This window comes from Nanorana parkeri, unplaced genomic scaffold (assembly GCF_000935625.1).
Source record: "Nanorana parkeri isolate BGI_ZX_2015 unplaced genomic scaffold, ASM93562v1 scaffold45, whole genome shotgun sequence".
Classification (NCBI taxonomy): domain Eukaryota; kingdom Metazoa; phylum Chordata; class Amphibia; order Anura; family Dicroglossidae; genus Nanorana; species Nanorana parkeri.
The window spans coordinates 858,828-879,526 of NW_017306313.1; the positions used below are offsets into that span (position 1 = coordinate 858,828).

The 20,699-nt window shown below is 38.0% G+C and overlaps 1 protein-coding gene across 2 annotated transcripts in view; it reads right to left on the reverse strand.

Annotated features, from left to right (window-relative positions):
• The window catches only part of NAV3 (neuron navigator 3), a 269,901-nt gene that overhangs the window by 70,203 nt on the left and 178,999 nt on the right, over positions 1-20,699 (reverse strand). For both annotated transcript variants that reach the window (XM_018572850.1, XM_018572842.1), the window contains exons 16-23: positions 19,661-20,152; positions 19,219-19,260; positions 15,708-15,868; positions 15,106-15,294; positions 11,516-11,568; positions 9,995-10,018; positions 6,515-6,592; positions 1,016-1,099 (exon numbers count right to left, since the gene is read on the reverse strand). In XM_018572850.1, coding sequence (XP_018428352.1) covers positions 1,016-1,099; positions 6,515-6,592; positions 9,995-10,018; positions 11,516-11,568; positions 15,106-15,294; positions 15,708-15,868; positions 19,219-19,260; positions 19,661-20,152 — 1,123 coding nt within the window. The remainder of the gene's footprint in view (positions 1-1,015; positions 1,100-6,514; positions 6,593-9,994; positions 10,019-11,515; positions 11,569-15,105; positions 15,295-15,707; positions 15,869-19,218; positions 19,261-19,660; positions 20,153-20,699) is intronic.

Sequence of the window (20,699 nt, forward strand, 5' to 3'; positions counted from 1 at the left end):
CCCCGCGTGCATCACAATGTAGGGTCCTGAGAATTAAAGCTCTCGTGAAGTGCATATGTTCGCTTTAAACTTTACTATTCCTCTACAGTACATAAAAGTCACACTACTGTTATGCAATATCTTTTAATTAGTGAACTTTGTTTACTATATTTTGTGGTAAATATATGGGGTTGCGCAAATAACATAAATGTTGAGTTGGCAAAAATTAAAGGAACATTTTTTCAAATTTGTTTCCTTAGTTTATAAAAAGTAAGGAAATAAAAATATATGAATCAAAATTTGCTACCAAATAAATCCTAGCTATTCTAAAAAAAACAATGTATAATATCTTAGCGTAGACTCCTGAAACTAAAATGATAAAACATGCAAAACAGAGACATTGCCGAAATGAAGAAAAACGGTCTGGGACTCCGGGGGATTTAAGGAGAAAAGGGTCTTGGGACTCAAGTGCTTAATAAAATGCTAAAATATCACTCAGCGCAAGCTACAGATAACCAAAATCATCACCGGAAATGGTAATATAAGGTAAATAATAAAATTCTACATATACAGATCATATAAATGTGAGCCATAGATAGCAACTGTTGATGAGAAAATGACAAGGAATAAGAGAGTATCAAGCTGTGTCCACTTTAGGATTAAATTAGATGATATGGACTGGTTAGGAGTGTCCTCTGTCCACATAGGACTTCCTGTCAGTAAAAGGCTTTTAAAGTTATGATATACCAAAAAAGAAAGCAATTTTTTTTCTCACAAACGAAGCATTCAAAAACAAAGCACAAACCATTTGCTACATAAAGAGCATATTCATTCCTCTATTTATCTGGTCTTTGTCTTCTCTAATGGATCTGAATATCACATATTTTACATTGCAAAACATAACCTATTAGATGTGTTTGTTTAAAAGGAACGATAGATCAAACTCACGTCATGCTATTGTGCTTTATATAACTTTTCAAATTTCATTGATGTATAAGCTTTAGTGTTCCAATGCTTTGAGCCTTTCTCAACATACCTTTTGTTCAGCTGTCATTGTCAAGCTTTGCAGTCGCCCAGTCATATTTCCTAAGCTCTTTTCAAAAGCCGCCACTAAATGAGACTGGAAATGAAGCAAGGAAAAAAAAATCATGAAACAAGCATCAAGAGCTCGCATTTATGGCACATAAACCAGCACTGAGTACATTTATTGAGATAAGTAACTGTCTTTCTCTTTCTCTTATCAGAGATTTTGGTCATCTTCAATTACTGATAAATGAAAATCCTCTGTAGCAGAAAAGGGCCCTATTTTTCATGGCCTGGATCATGAACCTGTATAAACAACATGATGTGTTTGAAATAAAAGCAAAACTTTATCAGCCATTGTTTTATTTACTTGTAAAACTAAGCTTCCACGAATACATTTTATTTTGCCTTAAAAATAAATGTGGCTCTGTGTGTGAATGATTTTATTAGAAATAAGCATATAAAAACATACTGTTTTCTTTGTATAAGAATGTATAGCAGTTACTGAAAAAAATTAAGAGAAAGCCTGCTCAGATACTCGTTATAAAGGAACATATTATCGGGCTGTGGCATGGAAGAAGAGAATAGACTCCTTGTTTTAAATGAAAAGCCTTTAATTTGCCTTTGCAAAGATAGCTTCTACTGTAATCAGGTCACTCCACAATGTCAATCAAAGGCCTGCTTCCATTTAAAATTTTGCCAACTTGTGGACACCTAATGATATACATCAGAAAGGAAGCGGGATGCAGTTGCTGAGGGAGATCTGTCAGAGAGGAGAAAACACAGCTGACAGCTATGTTTGTGTGAAGAGGAAAGAAAGGGAAGGACCGGGTGAGTCACAGCAACAGCCTGTGTAAGTAAAGTGGTCCTTATCCAAACCCTTTTCCATTTCAATTCCTTTTTTTTTTTTATGTACCTGCCCGCATAACACCTAATTTCCTACTCTACCCACTATGAATTTATATTGAGCTGTCTCAATCGCTTTGAAAACACAGACAGCACCAGTAATCATAAAGTTTAGACAGATGTTATTTCCAATGTTTAAATACTAATTAAAGTGTATGCTGTTGGAAAGAGTAGGAAAACGTTTAAACCCCTATCAGTTTATAGTTTGCCATCTGTGTCCCATTTCTGAGATTTCCATTCACTTCTTGTCTCTGAGAAAATCTCCAAAATGAGGGCGATTCCTACCACTATAGTGTACAGGGATACACATCAATTAATACGATTGATAACCTATGTGCATATATGTAAACAATTACCACCTGTTAAAGTCAGTGAGGTGGAAAAAAGAGGTTATACTCCAATCAATGTTGATAATAATTAGCCAATTGGCTTACTTTATTAGTATATAGAAAAGGTTTTTAGGTATAAAAAAAAGTACAAACACAGCACCATCGTGACAGAAACTGTCTAATAAAAATTGGCAAACATATCACTCATTAAAAACATATGGGAACAACACCGTGTCTTAGACCCCTATATCTGTTTCACTAAATGCTACCGCTAATTGTAATGCCCAGATCCACTAGTAATATCCATTGCGTTGGTATAAGTGCATGTGCAAATATTAGAGCAATATATTGCTAATTGATAACCAAGGGATTATGGATAAAAACAGGACTGATTTTCTCCTTATACAAGTCTCCAGGATTTTAACTTGCAAAAATTGGCTTTCCACTCTCATAGCATAGTAAACGCTTTGATGTATCAAATTTCAAGTAGAAACAAAGTTTTGTTACAGAGAGACATCAATAGAATGAAGCAGTTGGAGTGACTTATAGGGAGAGCCAAGTGTCAAAGTTGCCAAATCATCCCAGCCGAAGCCGTATTTTGCACACAGATTGAGACATAAGGGAGAGAGTGATCTTACCGTTTCCCTCAAGGACGAACACCCTGTTCCGTACTTGGTAGCTCGCTCTAAACACCTAGCAGTGGTGTATTTGTCAAAGTGTAACCGCTACTACTCGTTGCAGGACGGCACAGTATCCGGAGGTACATTAAAGGCTGATCTCCCGTCTCAGGCACAGGCTCTTTCCAGGTATAAAGGAAGGCTCACATCCATAAACGCCAAGCCAAAGGGAAGTGGTTACCAGTCCATAGTGGATTTTTTTCAAGCTTGATTTTAGCAAGAGCAGTCTGTATTCATGCGGGTCATCTGTCACGGTGGTGCTGTATTTGTACTTTTTTTTATACCTAAAAACTTTTTATATATGCTAATAAAGTAAGCCAATTGGCTAATTATTATCAATATTGGTTGGATTATAACCTCTTTTTTCCACCTCACTATCTTTAAGAGGTAGTAATTGTTTACACGGATTCCCCTTATAAGTTGGTCGCACACCATATCCACCCGATTAAATAATTGTATTTAGGTCTACCAACAATTACATAGTACAAGAGCCTACCTGACTAGGTACAAATAGAGTAGATATTTTAGGGAGGACTTCTGCTACACAGTTTTTGCAGATATAAAGAAGACTGAATAGAGATTGCATATTTAGACTGTATAGCCAGCTTTAGACTCTTGGTACCTTAATGGTTGGCCCATTGGAAGATTTCCCCTCACCTCCTACTTTGGTGACAATTTTGGATTTTCCATCACTTTCTATCCCATGAACCAAGGACAAATAGGGTGAATCTACTATATTATGGCTCTACACCTGTGTGCTAATCCCATGCTAAGGGAAAACATTTTCTGACACACAGCTGTAGTGTAAAAACGTCAAACACCTATTAACACACTAATGTCCAAGAACAAGAACGAAGTCACATGGCACTCTATGAACTCTTTATTGTCATAAAAAAATATAATAATATATAAAATACCTGTCAAAGCTAAATGTGCATTGTTTTAACGCAAACAATTATCTTTTTAAAGCTTTAGCAGAAGAGTTTTGAGGGAAATTTTGCAAAACTGGAGCAGACAAAATATGTAGCAGCTGTACATGGGAACCAAACAGCTTTTATGTTTTATTTTTCAAGCTTAACTGAACAAACTCAAGAGAGAAGCTGGTTGGTTACTGTCACTGAAGCCTTCATATCCTGGGCACCTCTAGGCCAGCCTCCCCCCCACCTACTTTGGACCTTGGCCTAGAAATTAGTTCTGTTTTCAGGAGGTGGGTACAAGACGGCCATTGTAGCTACTTCTTCCCCCTGGTACAGGGTGCCACGTTTCCCCAGTTACTAGAGAATCTGTGGACTATGGAGCTTGTTATAGAAGGTCATCTTAGTATCCAGTTTCACAAACCTTATCACCCAGACCTGAACTGACTGTGGCAATATGGAATGCAGCAGCACACAAGGGGTTAACTCTGACCCTGGACTCCTTTTTACATCATTAAAGTCTGTTTGTCTATTTGTGTGATTTTTTTAATAATGGGATTAATGTAACTCGACACTAGGTGTAGTTGAGTAAATTAACATACTAGAGACACTCAGGAAACAGTTAATCTTAATATACCTGTTATTGTGTTTATTCTCACCCCATGCCATGTACATAGCTTGGCTAATCAAACCATTAAGGCTTAAAGGGCAGAAGAATGATATTGGCTCTGAACTTTCAGGCACTGGGGAGGGATGTTTGCTTTTATTGTTTAATGTTTTGATTGTATTATTTTTTTACCCATCCCAAACTGTATACATGCTGTGCTGGGTCTCTTTTCTAGCTCTTTTCTACCCTAAACCACATCTTGTCTGGCTCCTGGGTAGAACTGCATAACCCTACATCAATCTTTGGCCTGATGGCTGGGTAATAATACTATAATGACTGCGTTTGGGACCTGATGGAAGACTTTGGATTGGGTTGATAGTGAGAGGAAGCTGTGACTTTAGTGGATATAGCCAGCCGGGGTACCGAGCTCTGTTACAGGTACTATGAGTAAGTGCTCCAGATTGTGTCTGCTCTCGTTTTTATAAATTCCCCCCAGTGTATTTTGTACCATAGTTTGAATGTGTATGGCTTGTGCGAGGTTTCCATATTGTTGCTGGTTTTTAATGACAGATCTGTCAGTTGCAATGGTGGTGGTATATATTTACTTTGATATTGGTGCAGAAATTTGATCTTTTTTATGACAATAAAGAGATCATAGAGTACAATGTGACTACTTTCTTGTTCTTGGACATTAGCATATACAAAAGGTGAATTTACCTAGTGCGGACACAAGAGGGCAATAAAACATTTGACATTTTGGCGACACAATGTAATAGAAAAAAGGTGCCATTTGCTACTACAATCAACTATAGAAATGTATGTAATGGAACTGGCCATATTGCTAATTTCCTCTTTTCTAAGAAATAAGAGGATTGCATAAAGCTAGATTTCTAAATAATGAAGGGCCGCTAGCTACTCACTATTACTAATACAAATGGCATTGTGGGAAGTGGGGTACCAGCAGCTAGCATAAGCAAAAAGATCTGCAACAAGACCTAATTTTTAGCTATTAATCATGGAGTATGCACCTGTTTAATCCTTTTCCATCACTTCTTTTGCTGCTCTATTTGAGAATGTAGGGAGCATAGGAAGAGAGGAAGACATTCTTCCCTAAGGAAGCCATTAACTTTATATCCCATTTATGCATAATAGATTTAACTATTTAAAGACCAATAAGGTAACTTGTTGCCAAGGAATGGCACCTTATTTTTGTTTTTGCCATATTTGGTCTACTTGGCAAACAAAACATAATTCTTTCCTAAATGATATTATTCAGAAAATAAGTTAAACACAATAGTTTTTTTCTCTAAACAACATGCAGGACATTGCTGAAAATACCCCACACTACGCTGGCATTTTACATTTTATTTATATACATTCAAAGTGAAGTGTGGATCCATATTGCCATAATGAACACTTGCAGGCGATTATCATCCCATGACCAATTTCAAGGTCATATGACAAGAGGAGGCCAGTTTCTTTCTTCTCTTGACACATTTTGGCAATGAGGTTATTAAATTAACAGGGCTTAACTTCGGAGTCCCAAAGCAAGCAAAGTGCAAATGGCAACTATAATGCACACAGCAGTTCTTTATAAGTGACCTAGAGAAGCGGGTACTTCTTAAACAATATCATTTCACATCTCCTAAACAAAGGGGAAATGGGACACGGTTTAAAAAGGTTTTAGAGCAATTTATAAATACAGTGGTGTTTTTTTCAGTAGAAAAGCAATGGCATTGCCATAGTTAAGACATGCTGCTGTTTTTTTGCCAGTCCATTAAACATTCTGCATTTATACATTTTCAAAGACACTTTATAGGCATTAATTTATCTTATCTAAAAACTGTTACATGTCTGTTGAACACCTGTCTGAGATTCACACCTGCAGTCATTCTCAAACTCACACACCACACACTAGTTTTGGGGCCACGAAGCTAATTATTTTTTAAGAGTCACTGTACATGTACTAGAATGGAGCAAGAACTTTAATGTATGTGATCATTTATTAGTCTAATCAACGAGTTAATTTGCTTTGTATCATTATTGTTGCAGGTTCATACGCCCTGGTTCAGTACTCACATTTGCAGACAACTGAGATGTCAGCGTTGCAACTTTTCCTTGTGAAGTTACCAGCTCCCTTCGCAGCTTTTGTATCTGCTAAATAATAATATGCAAGAACATACATAATTATGTAATAGGCAGAACTGGTACTTTTTAGCTAACTGATTAAAAAGAACAATTATTTTGGTAATCAAAAGTAAAGAAGTTTGCAGAGCAATTAAACCGTGGTCAGAAAAATACATAGAGTGCCATTGATCTCCTGAAAATGGAAGGTGCTTAGTTGTCTTTGGTCACTGACCCAGAACATGCACGTGGACCAGTAAAGTCAGGCTTCTGGATCTGTTTAATTGTTCCAGGTCAATGAACAGAGTACTAAAGCCAGAGAGTCATTAAGATAGAAAATACACTGGTATTTTCAGAGAGAGATCTGAGCGATGGCAGACTTCTTCAAAATAGTTTTCCAGGTATACTTAACAAGCAGTTTTTTTTATTCTCTGACCATTCACCTAACAATTCTGATTATTATTCAGTATTTTACTGAATGACTGCAATGTTCAGTTTACATTGACTGTGTAAGCTGATACATTTGCTGGAGATGAAGCCAATTAATGAAGTCTATGAAAAATGTTTAATACCCAGCAATACATTGTACTTTCCTTCCTTAAAGACACCCTGTTTCCAGACTATTCATTTCAACAACATCAACCCATACGATTATATAAGCATTTAACATATTTTATTTTATACATGTTATTTACCTGTAAAAGCTTTCATTGTGTAGACATCCAAATGCCCTGAGACTATTGCTGGGCGGAGCCATCTTGGATGTGATGTCAGCAGCCCCATCAGACTCAGAGCTGTCACTCTAATGAAGCTCTATTGTATTCACCTTTGTTCCTACCTTGGCTGCTACATAAAAGGTATGTAATGAGATCAGGGGAGGAGCAGAAAAGTTGGGCCAGCAGAAACAGTAATTAGAAGAGAAGAGTGCTATGATGTGGCAGGAGGGAGGGGCTGTGCAAGGGAATGGACTCCTTCTGGAGTGGTTGAATTTTCTAAGCAAGTTCAAAGGCACAACGAAAGAGAATAAAAGAAATCGTATAAAGCATGATTGCAAATAAGCATGCTAAGAACTTATTTTTTCTGTGCTTTTATCTTCAAATTGTTTTTAAGTTGGTAACAGGGTCTCTAATCTTCATTCTCAAACCAATAGATTAATGTACTGCTAGCTTTTGGGATTGGCTTGGATTTATGTCACTCCAGTTACGTTCAAATGGTATAATTTAATATCCAGCAAATATATGTATTCTAGTTCGGAATACACAAAACAACAACAACAACATTTAAAGTGAGGTTGTGGACATTATACCTGTAATAATCTCCAGAAGGGAGTGAGGATGGAAAAGGCTTAGTAAGTAATTTCTCAAATATTATACTGACTGGTTACATAACTTCCTCCAGCAAGATTGCCTCCACATGCTTTGAGGATATGAAATGTCACTCACAGAATGATTGGGAGATCGGAATCTGGCAATTACCAGACAGGTTTTGTTGCTCTCATATTAGAAAAGGAATAGAGTCACCAAGACAGGAAAAAAGTGGCCTTCTTGAAAACAGAAAATGAAAAATAAATCCATTTCCTGGCCATGATAAAAGCTTTAGCAAGTTGGCAAAAGATTCTCTTTTTTTTGCCATTTCCTCAGTAACTATCTGGGATGTGCATCATTTCAAGATTATGGACCTATGTAAGAGAGATTAAGTTAAGTAAATGTAACCTGATATATTTTATGCATGACACTGGCACTAGGGGGTGTGTAATTGTGTCCACAGTCTTATCTTACATATATATATATATATATAATGTATAACCGCATGAGAACCTCCTCCGCCTGCATCGACCTTGGACTGTTATTTGACTATGAAAACTGGACTTCCCTTATCGGCTTGACGCTATCGATTCCTGTCACATCCACTCCATGTATGTTCATCCCTCGCCATTGGGCTCCATACATATATATATATATATTACATCCAAACACGTGTTTTTTGATTGGCCGCATTTTAAAACAAAATTATATGTTCTTTTTATTTAACATATTTTGCTTTTTATGTACTAGGTTTCATGAGTTAGCTCGCATAGTTTTCTTTGCATATTATTTTTTAAAACATTTTTTTGTCATTTTCAATGCTATTAAAGAACTTGTTTTGGGTAGAGTGAGGAAGTCACTGTGTAGTCATAGGGTTATTATTCTTATTAAATGCAAACGCAGCAATAAAACCACTTAATTTTAGCAGAGTTGGAGAGATTTAGAACTGCTGTTTTTTATTGCTGTATGTTTCTTTTTAAGAGATTTACCCTCACTTCCTGCCACCAGGGAGGACATTAGGTGCCCCCCCCCCCCCAAAAAAAAAGAAAACCTACAACAAAAATAAGAAAGAAAATAACAAAAGTCCTAGCAGTTCCCCATTCTATCCATACCTAAAAATAAAGGTTCTGACTGAGGTCAAAAGATTTGGAAATTGCATTCAGTAGTGTCTTAAACTTATGTTATCTGAAAAAATCAGCTGGCTTTGTCTCATGAATAAAACAGAGCAAACGGAACCTATAACTTGGTTGCCGAGCTGCGAAGTCTACAGGAGAGGCTGTGTTCACCAGGAACCCTCTCACGGGGGGGGCAGACATAGCAGGAAGACGCAACAGGACCACCTATAGAAATGGTCAGGCTACTAGGGTGGATAGAAAGGAGCTGGCAGAGCACCCCAGGTAGTGTGTGCCCAGCTGCAAGGTCTCCGGGGAGCAAATTCGGGCAAATTGAGCATACCAAGAATAGCTGTGCTCAGCTGCAAGGGCTTGAAGGAGCAGAGTTCAGCAAAGGGAGTTTTACCAGTAATAGCTGTGCCCAAATTCAAGCCCTCGAAGGAGCCGAGTTGGGCAAAGGGAGGGCACTAGGAACCAGTTCAAAGGTCAGGAGCAACAGGTGAAGTGTACCTGGAGAGATGCATGTGGCCTACCTGTGGCCAGATGTGACAGATAGAATGTACCAGAAATTATGCCAGCAGCCAGGAGCGTACCCAAAGTAAAGGCATCAGCCAGGAGCAAATGATGGAATGTATATGGAGTGATGGCAGCAGCCAGTAGCAACAGATGAAACTTATCTGGAGCAATGCCAGCAGTCAGAAACGACAGATTGAACATACCCAGAAACTGCATGGACCAGGTGGCAATGACATAGGCACAGGGAAGCTCAGGACTGAAGAGGCACAGGCTAGGTAAGTGTGTGGGGGCTCAGCTGCATGTGGACAAAGGTTGCATGAACATATGTCCACTATTACACCCAGGGTAAAATCTGAAATTGAGTGCGGTCATGAGCCTAGGAGATGCGCCACAGGTACAGGGAAGGCAAACATTATGCATATTCAATACACTCACGTAGGCAAAGCTATAATAAATATGTAAACACATTAATTAATCTGATACTTTAGTGAACATATCCATACCTCTGAATGTGCCTTTTCTTCAGCCTGCAAAAAGAACATAAATAAATATTACATTACGATTCTAAATTTAAAGAAAAATACCATATCATAGAGGGTTCCACAACACCAAAGAGACTCTGTTCAACTTTAATCTTAACTCTAAGCTAACAAAATCTATTTGGGCATCTGCTATGGATTGCAACCAGGATTAAAATCAGCAATTGCTGAGCAGCTGCAACATTTGTCAGTCAATAAACGGGGGCGCTATTCCTCCAGTGTTTAGTACTTTGCATTCAGTAATGATGAGCTCAGTTTTGGACTAAACACGGTCTGATACCAAGTAAAATTAAGTATTTTCACTGCTTGCATTTAAAATACATTTAACAATATATTCATGAATACAGAACTGATTTAATTTGTGCCTTTTAAATCTGTTTTAAGTTCAGCTCTAAAAATACGTGAACAGGTTTGTATATATAAAACTCATGCTAATAATATAATCCTTCAAAGAAGAATATAAAGCTCAGAATCTAAAGCTGCTGTTTTGTTTGTGCATCACAGAACCCTGTGTAACTGAATTGCATATTCTACACAATTTAAAGTGTAGGGAGGTATATTCAGCAGTTCTCAATGGCATTAATTACTGAGCTTCTTCATATACTCCTTTGCAGGACTGCATTAGTTGTATGGTTTGAATAGTAAAGTATAAGGGTGGTCTAATGGTACATATAAATCTGTCAAGAAAATCATGGAATGATTTTGCAATGGAATGAAACATTTTAACACTTCCAGAAGGTTTTCGCCATACGATTATTTGCAGTAGAACAAGATTTTAACAATACAAAGTTACTGACTGTTCTGATAGACTAAATGCAGCTGAATCACTGCTGACATCTACTGACCACAATGAAATAAGCAGAATTTCCACCGGTATTTAGTTTTAGAACTGGGAGAGGTCAGGTTAGTCAGCAAAACAGCCACTGTCCAACAGATAAGCCCATCATTAGTAATTAATGTAAATTAAATTATCTTAATCTGTGTGATCTTATATGTATCAAAATACACTACAAAGCCAAGCAAACCTTGCACAGACTAGCTCTAAATGACGTGTTTGCTATGCTTCTTTTATGCAAACTTAGAGATTCAATAAACATTTGTAATTCACTATAGTGCGTCGAGTACAAGCTGGGACATTCACTTAATGTAAACACGCTGCAAAAGGTAGAATTGTGAACAAAATAGACTAGAATAGGGTTTGCATTCAGTTAAGACTGCATAAGCACTAGTATTTTTAATATAGTTGGCTAAAAGAAATAAATTACATGGTGCTGTGAACGATAGCTACATGAGATATCTTTTGTGGCAAGCTTAATATACGCCATTGTGTACACACCACCAAGAAACACACCTGTTGCTCACCTAGAGCTTTTCTTTGTATGGAAACAAAATCTATTTATTTAACTTTGTTTTCAAGTGAAAGGCAAAGTCAAACCACCTGTTTTAAAATATTTACAATAGATACAATAGATAGTGTTGACTTACAGTGGAGTAAAGAGAAGATGTGCTGGAAACCAATGATAAAGAAGATCCATGAACTGAAAAACAAAAAACATACATGTAATTCAACATACTGGTATGACAAGCAAATAAGAAAATCATAACTGAATAATACCGGAGAACAAGGACATGTTGATACAAAATCCACAGCAATGTCAGGCAACAATAAACTAAATCCACTTAATTAACTGTCCACTAAACAATGCAACTAAGCTAAAAACCAAAAAGACTCCTTAGTATACCTTCATGTGAGTTCTGTGTAACCACTGCAACTAGAATCCAGAGACCACATGTGAGTCACTGGGAAAACATATTCTGAAGCCTGTGCTGAGCATCTACCACTCCCTCTGCTTGCTATCACACAGCATATTGAAACCTCCAGGGCAGGTTTTAATAAGACTGGCTGTTGTAAGAAACTTATTAGTACTGACACTATATGATATGAAGCTTTCACTACAGATGGACAGCAAACACTCTGCAGTAGATGTGTTTGGAAATAGGTTGCATTTTTTTTTGCATTTAAAGCAGGTAATGAAAAAGGAGCGTACTTATGCGTGCTCTGCCCAGGAAAAAGGAAATTTATAAGGAGGGACCCAGCTGCAAACAGACTACTGAATTGTTTCCTTCTACAGACCTTCTGCAGGGGTGTTGCATGGGGGGGCCAGTTGCCCAAAATTATTAAGGGAGCTGCAGGCAGCTGGCCCTCCGGTTCCAGGGCCCATCGGGTCAGCAGGGGGGCCTGGGCTTGGGTTGGAAGCCCGAAGCCGCCGCTACTCTGCACCTCTCTCCTCCCTCCTGGGAGCTGACTACATGCTACGGTCTGTGTCCTCTCCGATTCCCAGCTGCTATCCACTAGATGTGGTAGAGGCAATGGGGATTGGAGGGGACACAGAGCTGATCCAGCGAATTCCCTAGTAAGAATAAAAATTGCAGAATGTATAATTGCAATATCTGGAATTCCATTATTCTAGAAGAATACTTCTATCATCCCTTAAGTGGAAAAACATACCCAATACAGGGACATTTTACATAACACAGATTTCTATGTTTGTTATGCTGTCCATGCTCCCTGGTTTACAAAGGGAAAACCCTAGACACCTTTAAAAAATGTTTCTGGAAACATTGCTTGGATATTCAGTTAGCTCTTGAATCAAAGAACGCAGATCTGAATACCAACAAACTGGTGGCCATGCATTTTTCAATTAAGGGCCACGAAATTCATGAATTTAGAGGATAGGTAACTGAACATAATCCTAAATCTCAATTGCAATAAAGCCTGTATGCTTTTACGGCAATAGGTGTTTTAGATACATACTTAGAACACTGTGGAACCAGCTGGCTTGAATACGGCCCACTCTTATGCCAGCTTTTTTGATTAGAGGTAAATTTGATTAGACTAGTGGTTTGTCGGTTTGATCAAGTGCCCTTGATCAAGAAGTTAATGATTTATTATAACTAGGGATGCACCAATACTGTTTTCTTGGTATCCAGTACCGATATTTATCTTTCAATACTCGCCGATACCGAATACCAATACCAGTACTTCCGCTAGAATGGATCTGGCTTCCCGGGCAATCAGAAAGCCGAGTGGCCTGTCAATACCCACCGATCGGCTTCTTGGTTACCCGGGAAGCTGGCTCCATGCTGTTTGGCCGGCTCATTGCTAATTGGCCTGGGAGTCGGCATCCCAGCCAATCAGCATAGAGCCGCCTTCTTGATTAGCCAGGAAGGCAACTCCATTCTGTTTGCCCGCCTCAATGCTGAATATCCGGGAAGCCAGCTTCCCAGCCAATCAGCATCGAGCCGGCTGTTTGGCGGCACCGATACCAGTATCGGTGCATCCCTAATTATAACCTTTTTTTGGTTGATATATTACAGTTTTTAAAAACTTTTTGGAGTATCAATATATTTCCCGCCATATGGACAGATATTGTCAGGTTTACCTATTTTCTGAATGTTTTAAATGATCATTATTAGTGTTGTTATCATACTCTCTTTAATGAACCACTTTCATCATCACTTTTTGTTATTTTACCTGTTGATGTTTTTACTGCCATATGGTAATGGCGATTCCATTTGGTGCAATTTTTACCACAATTTATTTTCCTTTTTTTAGCCCTCTGAAGTGCATTTACCATTGCCTAGATATTCTCTGCCAGGTCAGGTGGCACCTTGATTTGTTGTGACTCCTTTTAGACACCACCTTGTGGTTTCCCAGCAACCAGGGACTTTATTTGCTGTGATTGGCTGTTTGTCCCGCTGTTTGCCCAATTATGATGTCACTTAGGATAGGTGACAGATGTTGGGCTGTTGATTGGACAACAGTGCACTTCCTGCTGTCACTTTCATGGAGCAAATGGCACCATTTACCACTATAATTTTCCTATGTGGTCTGAAAAAACAATGGTATGTACTGGCCCATGTGTGAGATGGGGCTTTAATCCCTTAAGGACCAAGCTTCAGATGCTTGTCCTCCAGTTAAGCACAAAAGTAATTTTTGCTATGTGTGTTTTCAACCGCAATTTCCATCTTTCTCATTTATTGTACCAACACATATTATATACCCTTTTTAAAGAGATAAAAAGGGCTTTAATTTGATGTGGCCTATACATATATATGTTCTCATTTATTATAAAAAAAAATTGAAAAAATTTTACAAACTTTTTTTTTACTGTTTTGGCAATAATATTGTGTACATACTTAGCGCAGCTTAGGAAAAGTAATTAAAAATAAAATAATTTCTTTGTCCTGTTTTACAGAGTACATAATATGTCTAGGATTTCAGTTTATTTTTCGTATTTACTGGTCACAATTTCAATTTGGAACAATTATAGAATTTGGTATGTTTGTCTTTAGAGTTACATAGCCAACACAGAAAACAAAATTGCCACACAAAAGTATATATTTATATAAAGTAGACATCACAGGCTATTTACCTAAGAGTATTTTGACACTTGCGACATAGCCGTGATGGAAGCTTAAGGTGATCATTACCTGGGTGAGTTAATCAGTTATTTACTATTATGTGGGAGTGGTTGTCAAGTGTAGTGGGTGGGGATGATCCATAACAGTTCATGTCTGTGTATAATGAATTCTGGTTTGTATCCCCAATGATGATGAAGTGCTAGTGAGGTTCGATTTTTGAAGATTTCTGTAAGCAGGACCAAGGTGCTGGATGATTACATCACTGCAGCACTCAGTATTATTGCGTTGGAAAACTGTTTGGAGTGCAACATTTTCTTCTCTACATATTGTTACATGAAAGTGAATCTATTTTATTGACTTTGACAACAATTAAATGTTTGCTGCATATTGCATGCAGTATATATTATCAATTATTATTTCAAAACATGTTCAATAATTTCACTAATGTTTTAAAGATAATAACCCTTATTTATTCATCCAATGGTCACATAAGAACTATGTGTGCTGTATCACACATCTAATCAGGTTTCTGTAAGGTGTAGGAGAAGGAAATACAAAAATATGTTGTTTACAGTTGCCAAATACTGTAACGAGGCTCAGTTTATGATGTAAAACATGACTCCATGATGTAATTACAGCAATTTCATTACCTTCTTCCATGCTGTCTCGGAAGGACCCTGAGTGACTGATTGCTCTTGGTCTCTCCTCCAACGAGGTAGCACTTCCTCCTAGCTGTGAATCTTCATATAATTCGAAGGAAGCATCTTGAGCTGGAATGCTATTGGATCGCATCATGTTTGGTCCAGGAATTGTAAACTGGGATAAACTGGTAGGGCTCACTGGAACAGACAGTTTACAGATCAAGCTTTACAATTGCACAATTCTTAGTGCTATTATTATTACCAATATTCATTTATTTTGGCACAGTGTGCATTAAATACGTATAACCTGTGCTTAAATGATAAGCCACATGAATTCTTCAAAGGAAATGTACATGCAGCACTGTTATTTTCCCTTATTACCACTGGGGCTTGATTGAAAGAAAAGAAAAAGATGAAGATGTTGCCATTAGCAATTAGTCAGATTTCATCCTTCATTTCAATCATGAGAGATAACAGCTTCACTTTAAACAGTTTTAGTATTTCTTGAGTCAGAGGTATGAGAGACAACTTCACTTTAAACAGTTTTAGTATTTCTTATGTCAGAGAAAAATGTCAGTGGTCTTGTATATTGGCCCTCCCACATTGCTTACCCAAATTTGAGTAATGGTATTTCCCACTGGTAGATAAGGACATTCCTGATGGGGAGACAAGAGGAGACTGGTTGCCAGTATCTTGCAGTCCTCCTGTTGAATGAGAACGCAGCCACTCTTTACCCTCTTCTTGACTGCTCTGTCGAGACGATGGTGTATATCTGCAGACATGCAACAATATTTATTTGATTGTAGATACCATGTTAAGTGTAATCAAATCCAAATGAAGATCTGATTAAGAAAGTGTTGCTTACAGGTAAACGTTAGCAGGCGAAGACAGTATTCATGCCCATATGCAACCTAACTTTGTAAACAACAAATTTTTCTTTAATATGTAATTAGTTATGGAAGACCATGCTGAGACTACATGCTATATTTTGTTTTGATGCTCAAGTCACTCATAAACAAAGAGATGGCAGAATGTACTTTTTAAAAAAATATTATCAGGTGTGCAGTTTGGAACATTGAGTAAACTTTGAACAAATAACATGAAACTGAATGTGATATATTTCAGATACCTTCACATTGGGTTATTTTTTTACATTATTTCAACATGTAAATTCACCTGAAAAAGTAATATACATGCAATAAAAGTGTATTTACTTTAAAAATAAAGAACACAAGAAGCACACATTTTACAATGTATGCTATTTAAGTTAGAAACAATACAAGGTACCGTAACTAACAGTGGTTCTGAGCAAGCAAATTGGGTATAATTAATGACTGCAGCATTAAGCATTAAAGGAGAACTATGGGGTTAAGGCTTTCCCCCATAGTTCTCTTTAGGGTAACAGGAGGACACAAACTAGCGTCCTCACGTCACCCTAGGCTCAGTATACCGCGAGCTGTAGCTCGCGGTATACTGAGACGCCGCAGTATACCGCAAGCTGTAGTTCGCGGTATACTGAGACGCCGCAGTATACCGCAAGCTGCTGCTCGTGGTATACTGAGACGCCGCAGCTAAAGCGGATCCCGACAATTATGTCTGGATCTGCCCAGCTGCGTGACTGACAGCTGGCTCTGCCTATCTAGAGGCAGAGCCAGCTGTAGCTGTCCCCTCCCCCTTCCGTTCCGCCAGTCAGCGCTGGCGGATCAGAGCGGGGAGGGGGAATCCAGCCCCTCCCCTGTCACGGCAGAGAGCTGTGACAGGATGGAGAGGTGAGCGAATGCCGGTATGTGTTCGCTCACCTCCCGATCTACTAAGCCGACCTGTGACAGTCTCATTGTCACAGGTCGGCTAGAACTATGAGGTGAGTGAAAAGCACTCACCTCATAGTTCTCCTTTAAGCTCTTCTTCAAAGCATAAAGCTGCTATATTCACAATATGCTTTAGCACAAGCATGCAGAACAGAAACAATTACACAGTGAAGAAATATTAAGAGTACCAAGATTGAAACAGATTATCCCAATACACAGTGAAATATAATTATACAACAACATTAGCTATTTATCTAGGTCAGTATGAATTTGAATAAAATAGAATTGAAGTTCTGCAGATGAACATTTCCAAACTAGAACCAATAAAAGTTGTTTAGTTGCATCCTAAAACATCTGCTGAACATGTATTATCTGTTTGCATTCATCCTAATTTGGGATACTAAGTGCCTAAAAGGAAAACGGATCATCATAAAATGTGACTGGGTTTATTTACACTCGCATGTGTTTTTTTTTTTTTATTATTGTAAACAGCAGAGAATGGACTAATTGCTAATTTCTTAGCAGGTGTTATAGACATTGGCAAGTGAAAAATGTAAGGCCAATGCATCGGTCACAGGCCATTTAAAAGCAAAAAACCTGCACTAGCAAATGATCATTTAATCTGATTCGCTACCAAGCACTTTCCTTTTGGACTCTTTTTGTACTTGAAGGTCCATTGAACCTGATGGCCAACAGTGTCCATTACACAGCCCGCATGGTGTCACTGAGAGGCTTCAGTTAGTGGATTATTATTTCTGGAACATTGTTTTCTCTGACAAACGTTACACTTGGAAAGTAAAAGCACTAATATCTGTACATCAAACAGCACTAGTATACAGAATGTTGTGTTTCTCCTGCAAAACACACACAGGCAATCTACAATGATACTTTCATAAAAATAACTCAGAAATGTATGAATAATATACAATAACAACATTTCCTACATGTCTGTAGTGGGAACGCCATCCTGAACAGTAAGGCCAGGTGCACACTTGGTTATCCCGGGACGTGCAGTTGCCTGGCGTGGTCGGGGGTTGCCATTAGAAAAGTATGGCACCGCTAGTGCAATCAGCGGTGGTATGCAATTCCGTGATTGCGCGGCCATCGGCACAGTTTCGTGCACAATTGCTGCATGGTCACGGATTGTCCAAGTGTGAACCAGTCTAGGCCTAAATGTCTGCACAGCAAGAACTGGCATTTTCTTACATCGCAGACTCTGAAATCTTCTAATTTCCATGAAACATATGCATTATGTGTTTGCTTATATATAATATCAAACACAAAGAACAGACCATCAACGTTGTACACAAAAGATTGATGAAAAATACAAAGAGAGATCAACAGAACCAAATACAAAAGCAAGCAGTGAAAAGTTGTTAGTATCTGGAAAAGGAAAATTCTTAATACAGAGACCAATACCAAAGCTTGATACACATACAGTAAAAATACTACTTAATTACCTTAAAAAGATCAGATTTAAAATGTGGAAGAAAAAAAAAATAGAAAAGTATGTAATCTGTGCCTTGCATAGCTATATGTATGCACAGATCATGGTGTGTTTTTAAAAAAAAAATCAGTTACATAACTATTGCTTGCCACTTGAATGAAAATTAAACTTGGATCAGTATTCTCTGTGATAGACACAGTCAGTTGAATTCATACAAATGAGCCTACATGAAAAAAAAGTATGATGTATAAAACACAATAAGTGAAAATAAAACAGGAATCACCCTTTATTTACCTGAATGCAGAAATCCCAATGAATACTATAGTTCTGGATCTAGTTCTACTTTGCGCATTACTCATACTTCACGTATTAGGTAAGCCCAAGGGCATTCTGAGTAAGCATTTATTGCAAATATAGAAAGTAGAAGAATTTTGATGTTTATGAAAATAGGGTACTTCCTAAAAGAAATACTAGACTCACATATAAAAACGAATAAAATAGATCTGGGGATGCTGCCAAAATGGTGGTGTCCCAGATGTATTTTATCTCTATTCCATTTTAAGACATGAAACATGGCTGTTTTTAACCACCCAGCTTTAGTACTAATAGATGAAGCCTGAATTTGTTTATCATAGAGATTAGTGATCCATAGATGTACTGTAACAAGAGAACAGGGAAACACACCAAGGATACAGGTACAAATGCCAATGAGCACACACCCTTTGAGGCCAGCCTGTTGCATACGATATACTGGTGAAAGACAGTTTGATCAGCACTGAACAGAGAAGGTAGTTGGATAGACTAACAGAAAGCAAGAGACGCCCAAAGTGTACTAAGGCAGCGGTCATGCGCGAGGAATAGTTATACCTTAGTCCCTTTTTGGGCAGAGTGTTTCGATCAAGTTGCATACTGTTAAGATAAAGAAAACCCCTACAAACAAGATAAAAACCATTAGAATTAAAATTAAAAAAAAATACATAAAAGTTTGATGTATTGCTATAATGCTGCAGAAGGCCTGAAGTACATTTGCAGACATTCCAATGTGCATCCTATTGCCGTTTAATACTACTATGCCGACACGGGAGCTCTGCTCTTTCTTTTCAATCACTGTCTCATTAGTATGTCACTGATGTAATGTTTTTAACACTTAACCCCTAATATCTAATTTTTTCTTTTGCATCTGCTGTTATGGATGTTCTAAGTTTTGACACACATACTTATGGAATTATTAAGGCTATTATGTGTTCTGTTTGTGGCAGGTAACACTAGCAAACTTGAAGCCTAGTCACTTTAAGGAAAATATCCTTACCTCTCGGACAGGGTCGATCTAACACTTCCAGTCCTCATCAGCATGCTTTGAAGTTCCTGGGTACTTGCTGTCAATCCAGATAGTGAACTATGATGACTGAGAGGTAAGTCAATAGACTCTGAGCTGGTGTGAAGGCTTGTCATTGACTGGTAGCTTGGGGTGTCCTTACTTCCAGCAGAGGAGCTGCTCAAATTTGTCGTCCACACTGGGCCACCTGATGTAAACGAGTGAACTGATGCTGGACTGGAGGCCAAAGAATGTCCTAGGCTTATGACATCAGGAGTTAATTCACTGGGTTTGCTGAACAAGGGGCTGCTGCCTCCACTCTGTCCACCAGCACTGCCCATGCTACCTGTACCAGATGAGGGGGAATCCAAGCTGCCCTGTCTAGCCAGAGAGGTGTTGCTGGGGCTAGATATCACTGAAGAAGACTTAACACCATCACTATTTGCAGCAGAGGAAGATTTACTACCTGCTTTTGTGCCAAACAACCTACAAATTAAAATAACAATTAGTTTCCGGTAATACATTAATTATTGTATATACAACATAAATATGCTTTTGATCAACAAACCTTTATTGCTTTACACACCCTCAGAGGTAGATAACCATACATTACAGCAGATTAGAGAGAAATGCTGGTGTGTAACTCTCAGGTGTGCACAGACCAAAACCGTAATAAGGTGCATCACTAGGTCTCAACCCATTACTTCTCTCTTCCCTCACATTTTTATCTACAAACATTAGTTGGTATAGCACGTAGAAGGCTTAGTACAGAAATAAAAAAAAGAAGGAACTATGGTCTATTGTATCAAATGGATATTTGACATCGTCCTAACCAAGAGTCTGTATGAGATAAGTGGTAGTCCCTATTGAGTATTTGTACCAGAGCCCTATAGTCTTTGGTTTTACTTCTGGAAAATGGCCAGTATGAGTAATATGGTAATCATTTTCATCAAAATGGTCTGTTCAAGTGTTAATATTATTATATGAATGTTTTTACAGCATCTAATATGTAAAAGCCAAATTACAAAAAATA